At 38.5% G+C, this 11,480-nt stretch overlaps 1 protein-coding gene across 6 annotated transcripts in view; it reads left to right on the forward strand.

Annotated features, from left to right (window-relative positions):
- The window catches only part of SEMA3D (semaphorin 3D), a 135,921-nt gene extending 127,727 nt beyond the window's left edge, over positions 1-8,194 (forward strand). For 5 of the 6 annotated variants that reach the window (XM_039357515.1, XM_039357516.1, XM_039357519.1 and 2 more), the window contains one exon: positions 6,266-8,194. In XM_039357515.1, the coding sequence (XP_039213449.1) occupies positions 6,266-6,670 (405 nt within the window). In that variant the 3' untranslated portion in view covers positions 6,671-8,194. Of the gene's footprint in view, positions 1-1,364; positions 1,791-6,265 lie in introns of those variants that run through there. The other variant, XM_039357520.1, reaches the window with a different exon arrangement.
- The last annotated feature ends 3,286 nt before the right edge of the window (positions 8,195-11,480 follow it).

Raw genomic sequence — 11,480 nt, forward strand, 5'->3', positions numbered from 1 at the left:
AACCCCACTACAACGATAAACAGACCATCTTGGGATCTTTTTTATCTCAGAATGAATCTCAATTCTCACAGTTCCCAGCTAACATTGCAAAAAGGGGGGAAAATAATGATAAGCTCAGTCCATCTGGAAAGTATTAGTTTTAGAACAAGAGAGAAGGAATCCAAAGCCAAAGCTCAGGATCTCATAGTGAAAAAGCAGTTTACCTAATCTATCCACTTTCTCTTTCATGCATAGAGGGATTCAGTTTGAAGATTCAGTTCCAAGATCGTGTGATGAAATGTCATAAAGTTGATTTTGACATTTCATCACACGATCTTGGAACTGAATCTTCATCTATATATATATATATATATATATATATATATATATATATATATAATTTTTTTTCTAAACACAAGTGTTTAATATTTTGCCAGCAACATATTGTTTGGGTTTCAGTACCTAGCATACTAATACATATTAAGTTCCTTTCTCTCTACCTTGTTTTTCCAGCCAATTATAAAAAATATCCCATGTTCTAAAATAAACTGAGTCTTCTTTCTCTTTCATTTTCAATGTCAATCTATCCATTTCTACACACTCTAATATATTTTTTTTAAATTAACACTTCCTCCGTTGGTAAATCTTCATTTTTTCAATATTGAGCGAAAACAATTCTCGCTGCAGTTAATATATGCAAAATTAGATATATACACTCTTTCTCATAATTTCCTACAATTATGCCTAACAAAAATAATTCTGGCTTAATCTCTATATGTTTTTTCTTCATTTTCTCTAGCCATGTATGCATTCTTAACCACAATCTTTTAGCTTTAGAGCATGTGGACAAAATCAACTTTTCAATTGGTGTTGCTATTTGCACAGAATCACTGGAATGGATACCTGGAGATCTACTCCTAGATGGAGTCTAAAAAAAAGAGCTTTTATATACCGATTCAAAAAGGATCAGGTCTGTTCATCATCATAGTAAAAATGATGCTCAATGGAAGAATTTCAAATATTAAAAGTACCAGCCAATCGGAATGTTAGCCCTTTAGAATAAGCTGTTTGGAGCAACCTGTAGGACCTAATTATTAAGTGAATCTAATTCATGCAGTAAAAAAAATACAGGATTTAATGAATGATGGTCTTATGTTCTGGTGTCAGTTGTTTCTCACGTTCCATTTTACAGATCCTTAGCAAATGCCTGCTCACCCCAGATTTAAAGAAGACGTTCCTTTATCACCTTCCAAATCTTCTTTAGAACTTCCCCTTCCACACCCTATCTCTGAAGCTGTTTTTCTTAGCTAAGTACTTGTAAATATTGGCTGAGATAACTGTAGTTCTACTTAATCTTGACATTCATGTTTTTTTTTTCTTTGCAGTTGCCGGTCAAATAAGTTTGGGTCAAGTAACTATAGGACTGTTAATCAATGACAACACAGCCTGTTTCCTTTTGAATGGAATGATTGCACTGAAAGGGAAGAATGTTCTCTGGAAGAATTTAATGCATGCCTGTGTCACAATGAACACTTTAGAAATAAAATCATCCTTACTAGGGGAGGAAAATGATATAACTTCTCCAGCAAGATATCTGCAATAAATGTAACTCCTTAATTTAAAACAGGTCACAATTCTAAATAAGCTGGTTATTTTAAAGTGGTTTGTCTAATTGACAATAGAGAGGTTTATTCTAGAATACCTTTTTATTATGGCCCAAGACCAGCTGTCATTCATTTTTTCCCAGAAGCAACATATTTAAAATACAACAGAAAAATCATACTATATAATATCCCATTTATTTATTTATTTATTTTAAAAAAAGACTATCGATGCACTTATAATGGCTGCCCCTCTCACCAATAACATAGAAAAAAATAAAAAAACAAAACCATAATTAATTAATACAAAATAACATTGCTCATTAAAACATCCTTAACAATGAAATGGCAATCCAAACCAAACACTTCTGCAACTCATCCATTTGCAGCTTCACTCAGATTTAAGGGAATCTTAAATATTCCATTTACAACAAAGTCTTCTACTGCCTTTGACTTAAACTTAAACTCTCATATGCTTCTTTAAAGGAAACAGAACACTTTAGGACGGGTATTTCTAAATCTCCAGTTCCAACTTCAAAGTTCCTTCGTCGCCACCAAAAAAAGGGCCCTCATTTCTGCGAATTTGCTAACCAACTGGATGATATTGTTGGCCATTTGTTGGTAGCTTCGTAGATCTGGACCTCACTAATACAGCACAAAAGCATATTACAAATGAGAAGCAGGAGAAATCAAAATCCCGAAGTCTTCCCTGCTTGTTATGTCTAGCTTGCTATTTGGTGACAATCTCCCTTTCTTAAAACACCGGTATTAAAACCTATGATGCAATCAGTGGTTCAGATGTATGCATCTGTCTTGCTATTCAGTTTTCAATGAATGTGTGCACGTGAGGGAAAGAATGAATGAGGAGGGAAAGAGGAGATTTTGTCCACATATTTTTCACATAAAGGAACAGCATGATCTGCTCCACTGTGAATACATTTAATTCTGTCATCCTCCTCGCTTTGTAAATCTATTCCTTCAGACGTTTGCTAGACAGGCACATGAATCAAGTGGGCAACATTCCATTTTCACTTCTGTTTTGCTCATCTGATCCCTCTTCTTATCCTGCTAAAGACAGCGGTGGACATTTTTTGAAAGCTTAACAGTTTACCCCAATAATTTACTTTGTATTATTAGCCTAATGCTGAGATTTCCTGGTATTCGTGCCACATGCTGTCTGGTCAAGCTCAATCTTCTACTATTACTGCTTTTCATTCTGTAGGCCTCAGTGTGGCAGTAGAAGAACATAATGTGACTTTGTCACGTCAGGGAATGCTTTCAGATTTATCTCCACTTCAGTGAAAACATGTTTTAGAAAGCCTGCTTGAGATATCATGGCTGAATGCATGGACTGTGAACCTGGAAGTCCCAAGCAGACATCCCAAAGATCAGGAGGTCATGTTTGACAAGTCTATACCTCAGCCTCAGCTTTTCATCTGAAATGTCCAGTGGCCAGATTGACTTATGAATCTTCTGAGATGGATTGTGTGTAGCAACCTGTTTTAGAGCATTTAAGGAAAACATAAGCATGTCCTAAAGATGAGATTATCAGATATTAAGATACGTTCTGTTCTAGTGAGGGGAAATTTTGGGGCAGCCATTTTAAATTTCATTGTAGCTATATTTTTGGCTGGCCACCAGGTCTCTGCTGGTCCAGCTCCAACAGGACTTTCAGAAATGTAAGAACTCCTGAATGAAGCTTCTTTCATTCGTTGTTCTGGAATAACCGAAGCCCCAGGCATATATCCACAGGATATTTCTGATCACATTAGCAATGTCTCACATCCTGGGATGTAGGCAGTACAGAAAAAAGAATGCACCCTTGTCATGTGCTCTCATTAGAGGAGGAGGAGGAGGAATTTACACTTATATATTGCAGAAAACAGTTGGACCAACTTTTAGGTTAAAGTGATAAAGTTGTCTCAACTTCACACATGAAAGAAAAAAGACACATAATTGTCCCATAGGAATAGTTGTCAGTTAGAGTAAAAATCCATTTTAAATCCTTAATCTTTCTTTTTTTTTTTTTTTTTTTTAGGTCCAATGTTTATGTCTGAAAATGTGCTCTGTTAACAAATTATTTGCAGAAGTCATTTTATGAGTGTCATACATCCTTAAGTAAAGTAATTTTCAGTGCATTGAAGGAAATTTTCTGTGCAAAGAGAAAGACCTTTTTTGGGTAATCTGATTCAATCCAGAATAGGCAAAGAAGAAAGATATTTTTTTTATGAGAGCTGTGCAAGGAATAAAATGGCATGAAGCTATAAGCATGGAACAGTTGCAAAAACGTGGGCACAGTGCAGAGAAATAAATAGGGAAATCATTTTCTTCCCCACTTATAAAACTAGAATCAGACTCACTCAGGGAAAGATTAAGAAGTTCATGCTAAACAAAAGGGCATAAATCAACTATGAAATTCATATTGTACAATAAAGGGATCAGCCACAATTAAATGTCCTTATCTTAAAAGCAACTAGACTTCTCATGGGTTTGTATTTAGCCACTGTGGAATAAATTGCTAGGGATGATTGATACCATCCATTATGTTTTCAAATACGTGGATCAGAGTCGCAAACTGGAATTGGGTCATGCAAATATTAGACCACAGGACTCCATTGTTCTTTTCATCAGCAGCAAAGGCCTTTAAGAAGCTAATGCAAACAGTTGTTATTTGTAATAGATGCTATAATTATTAATTGCATGTAAAAATGCCTGAAAACCAATACTCGCTTCAACATCAGGAAATGTTTATTGTACTACATTGATTACAAGATCTGTAAAAGATGGCTGCGGTTTAGCCTTTAATGCTATGTCGACTCTGTTACCAACAGATTTGAGAATACAACCTACTCAATAGCATACATACAAACACACACATACACACAGAGAGAAAACCCAGTTTGTTTTTGTTCAGGGGAAAAAGAAAAAAGAAAAATTGCATTTTGACCTGTACAATATTTGAATATAAGTCCAGAGCACACTTTTAAAATGTTGCATTAACAAAAGAACAACAACAAAAAGCCTAGAATAGCTATGGAAATTTGAAATAACTCTCTCCCTTTATAGACTGTCCCTTCTGTATCACTATTATTAGAAAGCATTCCTGCGGTCTCAACTCTATTGCAACAACACTGTGGTCTTCCTTGAAAACCAGTTACCAGGCCTGTTGGTAGTCCTGGATAAAAGCAATCTTGACATGGCCTAGGCCAGGGGTAGCAACCTTGGCTCTTTTATGACTCGTGGACTTCACTCCCAGAATTCCTCAGCCAGCCATGCTGAGGGGAAAGGGAGAGGTTTCCAAGCTGAGCCATGCTGGCTCAGGAATTCTGGGAGTTGAAGTCCACGAGCCATAAAAGAGCCAAGGTTGCCTACCCCTGGCCTAGAAGCTTAGTCTATACACCTAATCAAAAACATATTTTTGTCAGTTCTACCACTGCAGACAGTAGAGTTTTCTACCATCTAATTTTTCTGCCATCTAAATTTAGTACCATCTACTTTTTCAGGCTTCATAGATCAAAACCATACTCAATCTGTTTTGAAATCATTGCTTCCAAGTATATGCCCTGAATTGATTGACTATTTTGACTAATTCCAATCCATCTTTTTTAGTACTAGGCATGCTAACCATCTTGTCATGTTCCTGTTCTTAGGAAGCTTAAGAGTGTAAAACTGTCATCCTCCAGATGTTGTTTACCCACAACTCCAAGCAGCCATATTCCACATGGGCAATGATGAGGGGTGATGAGTTCAGAAAAATCTGGGATGCCACAATTGCTGTGGCATTCATGGAAGAAATATCTAGAAATAAAGAATTTTTAAAAAGTATTAATTATATGGAACAGGTACATGACAAGATAGCAAGACGACTGATTCTCCATTTTTTATGTCCACAGTTTATGGATATCTAACAAGTACATTTTCTTTTTTGTTTTGCACCTGAGAATTCTGTTTCTTTCCCTACCTAACCCAGAAATAAAGATAGACTTTGTATCACAGGAATCATATAGAACATCCAGATGTCCTGTATTTTTTAGGATTATGTCATGTTTGTATCTCTTACTTGAACTTGAAACTGGACAGATGGAAAAAAGCTATAAGGATTGCAGAAGCATAATAATCACAAACATTATTTGTGAATTAATCACCAATAATCATATGTGATACCTATAGGACAGTGGTTCTCCACCTGTCGGTCGCGACCCAATTTGGGGTCGAACGACCATTTCACGGGGGTTGCCAAACAACGCGATCTACCATTTTTTTTCCTCAGCCGGCGCAGGGGGCGGCGCCGCGCATGCGTGCCATGGAGGGGGCGCTGCCGCACATGCGTGCCGTGGAGGGGGCGCTGCCGCACATGCGTGCCGTGCAGGGGGCAGCGCCACGCATGCGTGCCGCGCAGGGGGCAGCCCCACGCATGCGTGCCGCACAGGGGGGGCGCACATGCATGCCGCGCAGGGGGCAGCGCCACGCATGCACGTCGCCTCCTTATGACCGGGGTCGCCGGTATAAAAAGATTGAGAACCACTGCTATAGGACAATATGGACCATGTCTGAGCAGGAAAGAACTTCACAAGGAAGTGTTGCATTAGATTTGGTTAAAAAAATTTCCTTCTTCTCCAGGTTCAACATTCTTTTATACTTCTTTTCTATAAAATGTATAATGTTCTTTTTCTTCTACCCAACAGTTGAAACCAGATGAAAGGGTCTTCAAGACAGAATATGGGCTGCTAATCCGTAGCTTGCAAAAGAAAGACACTGGGACATATTACTGTAAAGCACAGGAACACACGTTTGTCCACACCATCGTGAAGTTAAACCTGAACGTTATCGAGAACGGACAGATGGACAGCAGTCACAGAGCAGAAGAAGAATCAAGCCGGACACGAGATCTGCAAGCTGAGTCCCGGTTAAGATACAAAGATTATCTCCAGTTGCTCAGCAGTCCCAGCTTCAGCCTGGATGAGTACTGTGAGCAGATGTGGCACCGGGAAAAGAAACGGCAGCGAAACAAAGGTGGCCCAAAATGGAAGCATGCTCAAGAGATTAAGAAGAAACGGAACCGGAGGCATCACCAGCCCTCATCTACATAGCTTCTAGATTTTATTTAAAAGACGCTTGTGCAAGGGAAAGTACTTTTTGGTGGTTCTTGTGGGCATCTCTCCAGCAACGTTGCTTCTCAAAGAGACCTGGCGGTGAATAATTACTAGTGTATTTGAGATCTTTGGACAAATACACCAGTAATGAGGGAGAAAGCCTTCAGGATTTGTATATTCTCCAATTCTGAAATGAGATAAAACAGTGATCTGAAAAGTTCCTTGATGAAGGATATCCAGTGGCTGTTCTCTTGCTTCCCCAAGGTTGAACAAAAGGCCTGTGGGACGATTGAACTATTAGGCTCAAGGAAACTAAAAAATATATGTGGCTGTTAGACTGTGACATTTCTTCTAGACAGACACATCTTTGTTTCACTTAGCTGCACAGCCACAAATGTCCTGGCATAGATGGACAGGTAAGAAATGCCTTAGATGAGGCAGTGATGCCTTCGTATATAAAACCAGTGTAATCTTAGCTTCACAGAAAGAAGATGGACACGAGTGGCAATCAGTTTAACAGCTGTCTATTGAAAAGATACATTGACACAGATTGGAACTGACAACTGAGAAGACAATTGAGCAGAAGGTTGGACTAGAAGACCTTCAAGGTCCCTTCCAACTCTATTATTCTATGTTCTCGTATCCAGGATGCAAGTGGGTGGCCAGTGCAGAATTCCTTTGAGTAAGCAACAGGATTTCTGACAACACCCATTTCCTTTGGAAGATACCATACTTTTTTGTCCCTCTTATCCACGTCTCACCCTGTCATTTTAATTCTTTTGCTGGTTTTCAGATGTTTCTTTGAAATGAAATCTAGTCCAATTAAATCTACCAGCAAAAGGAGGGAAGCAACATTGTTGATAAGATGGGAGAAAGCCGTTTCCTCAGTCTTCGTTCCGAGCACTTGAGTATGTTAGAAGCAGTAGCGTGTTGGCAGAATTTGTGTTTTATATTTTTACTAAAATAAAATGAAAACAAAGTCCATGTGTAAATAATGCGCACAAAAGAGATGGGCAGCTTCAATTTCTTTTTGTAAAATATTCTCTCTCTTTTTTTAATTTTTAACTTTTCGCTGCTTAAATGATTTATATGTTTTTGCAAAGGGACTCCTCATTTTCAGTGGGTCTTATCTCAAGCAGACAAGTGGAACAAGTCAGCCAAAGTTACAAACCTGGTTTCATGGAAGCTGGTTTGTAGCATCAGCAATGAGGCCAAGGAGAGCCTGGTTTGGTGATTTTTCAAGCTGTTTTTGCACAAATGTTGTTGTCTTGATGCCGGTTCTCCATCTGTTGCCCTTGCCTCACCTACACAGATGCACACTCTTCTACTTTTCATGCCTTTGTCAGTGTGAAATGACAAATTAGCCATTTTCCTTACATGGAGGAAGGTTTTGATTGATATCAAAAACAACAGGTTTTTCTTATTTCTCATGCATTCTCTTTCTTCTTGGGAGTAAATTTTGTGGGAAATCCATGTAATTGGCATGGCACTCAATAAAACAAAGATTGGTTTTGACTCTCAGCTCTGGAAAAATAGATGTTTCTTTATGTACTTGCTGCATTTGGTGTGTAAATTTTTTTCTGGTTAACAACTGTGCGGCCATTTTCTGCTTTTGAAGTGGGTAAAGGGCTGCACCGTGAGGAGCAAAATACATTTGCTCGTGAGCTATCTTGCCTTACATTTATTCAAGTATCTAATAAGCATTGCCGGAGCCAAATTCCAAACTGACCAAAAATTGTTACTGAAATAAAATAGTGCTAAACTTTCCCCACCAAGAGGGTCAACTATCCAACCCAGTGCAATTTGGAACAGTAGGGATGGTTTTTATAAAACAGGAGATTTTATAAAACAGAACAGAAAAAGCATTGAGGTCAGATGAGGATTTAATTAAAATATGTTGGGGCTGGGTGCATTCAAATAGCTCAGTGACTCCTGCCTGGCACAGTGAAACTCTCATGCAATTGCTATTTTAAAATAAGCCGAGGTTAACTGTTTCAGCATTGTTCATATATTGTGGTACCAGGTTACCGGGGGGGGGGGGGAAATCAATGAATAAAATGAAACTGAAAGTAACTCTGGGGGCCATCTCAGACTCCTTCATTGCTTTAGCTTGGGGATATAAATTAAAAAATAGTATAATTTTAACTCAATGGAATAAACAAATTTTAAAAGTATATATAGTTCGGTTTTCTTTGACCCAAATTGTATGTGTCATTTTACAAAGAATGGATTTTTAAAGGCAATGAAAGCATGCATGAATTTATATTTAAGAGCTGGCCTAGACTAGATCACTCTAATTCGGGGGTCCCCAACCCCCAGGCTGTGAATCAGTACCGGTCCACGGCATACCAGCAACCAGTCCACACAAACAAGCAAAGCCCCATCCGCGGGATGCAGGCAGCACACAAAACCACGCCCCCTCCAGTCCGTGGAAAAACCTCTCTCCACGTAACCAGTCCCTGGTGCCCTAAAGGTTGGGACCTGTGCTCTAGCCTTCTTTTTAAAACTCTTGGACCAGCATACAGGTTTTTTTTGTACAGAAAATCTACTGTATTGCGAATCAGACTTGTTCTTGGATACACACAATCCATAATGGTGTTTCAGCCAACCCACCTTCCTTCAGTATATCTTTTTAGCTGTAGCTTGTTTGTTTGGGGGATCAAGAAGGGCTCTGTATATTAATTCTGTTAAATAATGAAGTATTTCCCACATTCAAAGCTCCAGCGTATTTGTTGCTGCCTCAGACCGGAATTCTCTAACTATGAGCACAATTTCATGAAGATTATGTAGCACCCATGAACGTCTATTTGTAACTCAGCTTAAAGCAGGGGTCTTCAAACTTGGCCCTTTTATGACTTGTGGACTTCAACTTCCAGAATTCTTCAGCCAGGCATGCTGGCTGAGGAATTCTGGGAGTTGAAGTCCACAAGTCATAAAAGGGCCAAGTTTGAAGATCCATAGCTTAAAGGAAGCCCTTTTTATCCATTCTTTTATCCATTTATTCTTTTATCCATTTATTTATTGGTGGGATTCAAATATGTGAACAACCGGTTCTCTGTGAAGATGTTCCTTCTGGAAGTCCATTCTGAGCCTGGACAACAGAAAATTAGCTACTGGTTCTGCCGAAGTGGTGTGAACTGGCTGAATCCCACCACTGTTCTTATCCTTTATGGAGTAGCCCTCATGCACTGAGGGATATCCAGTGGTCCTGCTATACTTGAAAGATCCTGTGAAAAATGCAACCAGGGTTCCTTCCACACTTGAGTCTTGGAGCAATCCTACAGCCTCTAAGTTACTATTGAGAGTAGGCACTTCTTGTTATGGGAAGAGATATTCTAAATATTTCCAAATATTGATCTCTGGATCACCCAACTATCATGTACTCAAGTAAAGTATGGATTAGGAAGATGAAGGCAGAAGAGATGTTTAGATGATCTTTACATTGCTAATGGAGACAATAACGGACACATCCATAGGTATCCATTCCTGACCACAATATTACAGCACATGTTTATGACATCCCAGCCCATACTTTCTTGACCCTTTCATACTTGTGTTACAAGGATGACACCTGCTAACTCTTTGAGATTAGCCAAGGAGAGCTGGGGCCTCCCAGCTAGATGAGCGTGGAAAAATACATTTTCTTTGCTGAGATGACACAGGATTTTTTTAAAAAAGCCTTTAAGTTAAGTTTAAGTTATAAAAGAATGGAAGTGTTGAGATTATGTGTTGTCAGATTGAACACAGTCCAGGATGGAAAATATTCTGTTGGGAGACATGGGTAGAAGAAAGGAGAGTACAAAAAGTCATTGGACCATTTGGAGACACAAGAATGAATTAATACGAAGACTGGTGAGTATCTGTTCACAAGTCATTATTTTTGCCTTAAATACATGCTTTGAGCGTGTTCATATGCACACAAGGGCAAGGAATGAACCAAAAGCCTATTAGATATGACCGTTTTCGACAAACGATTAGTGAAGGATGTAAGAGGTTTCAAATATGGGAGGGATTTGTATCAAAAGTGAAGTTAGGAAAGAATGAACATAGAGGAAGAAAAGAAGGAAAAGAGACAATAGAAGGAAGAAAAGAAAATTTGAGACCTGTTTGAGAGTTAGTCCTTCAACGGGATAACTAGAAAGTGAACAAAAGTAAAAAAAAAATGTTTCGAAACAAAGTGGAAAGAAGTTATGATACTAGGAAAAATGAAAACTGGTGATTTTCGGAATGCTGAATTTAAAAAGCCTATAGTTAAAGAAAAATACATATAAGAACGATTGTTGCAGAAATGAATGTGTAAAATAGCTGTGTTATCATTGAAAAGAGAGCAAACGAAACAAATTCTCCCACTTTTAAAAACAGGTTAAAAGTGAGAGAAAAAAAATGCAGCGCTATTTATAGAAAATTTTAAGAATTGTTTTGGAAGTAGGTAAAATGCATCAAACAAGGACCTAGGAGCCAACACAAATACCCGGCAACAAATCTGTGTGAAGTTGTGTGTATTTTGAAAAGGATTTGGAAGAAATGATTTTGGCAAAGCCCAGAACATCATCCCTCTGCCGTTCTTCAAATCAACCCCTTTTTAGCCAAGTACTTTAACTAACGAACGATGGACCTGACATGGGAAAACAGCAGAAGGAAGTCAAAAAAGGCAAGATGGTGGCTTCAGTCACGTGATCATTTTGAGCCATTCCTGCTGATTCTCCTGAATCTGACAATTTTAGTTTGCAGTTGCCTTTCTCTGCAAAAAATATAGTTTTCACCTCATTTTTAGATAGATTACTAGTGTATCCTTGATTGTGGCAGC

This window comes from Crotalus tigris, unplaced genomic scaffold, assembly GCF_016545835.1.
Source record: "Crotalus tigris isolate CLP2741 ecotype Arizona unplaced genomic scaffold, ASM1654583v1 scf7180000018925.3142382, whole genome shotgun sequence".
Classification (NCBI taxonomy): domain Eukaryota; kingdom Metazoa; phylum Chordata; class Lepidosauria; order Squamata; family Viperidae; genus Crotalus; species Crotalus tigris.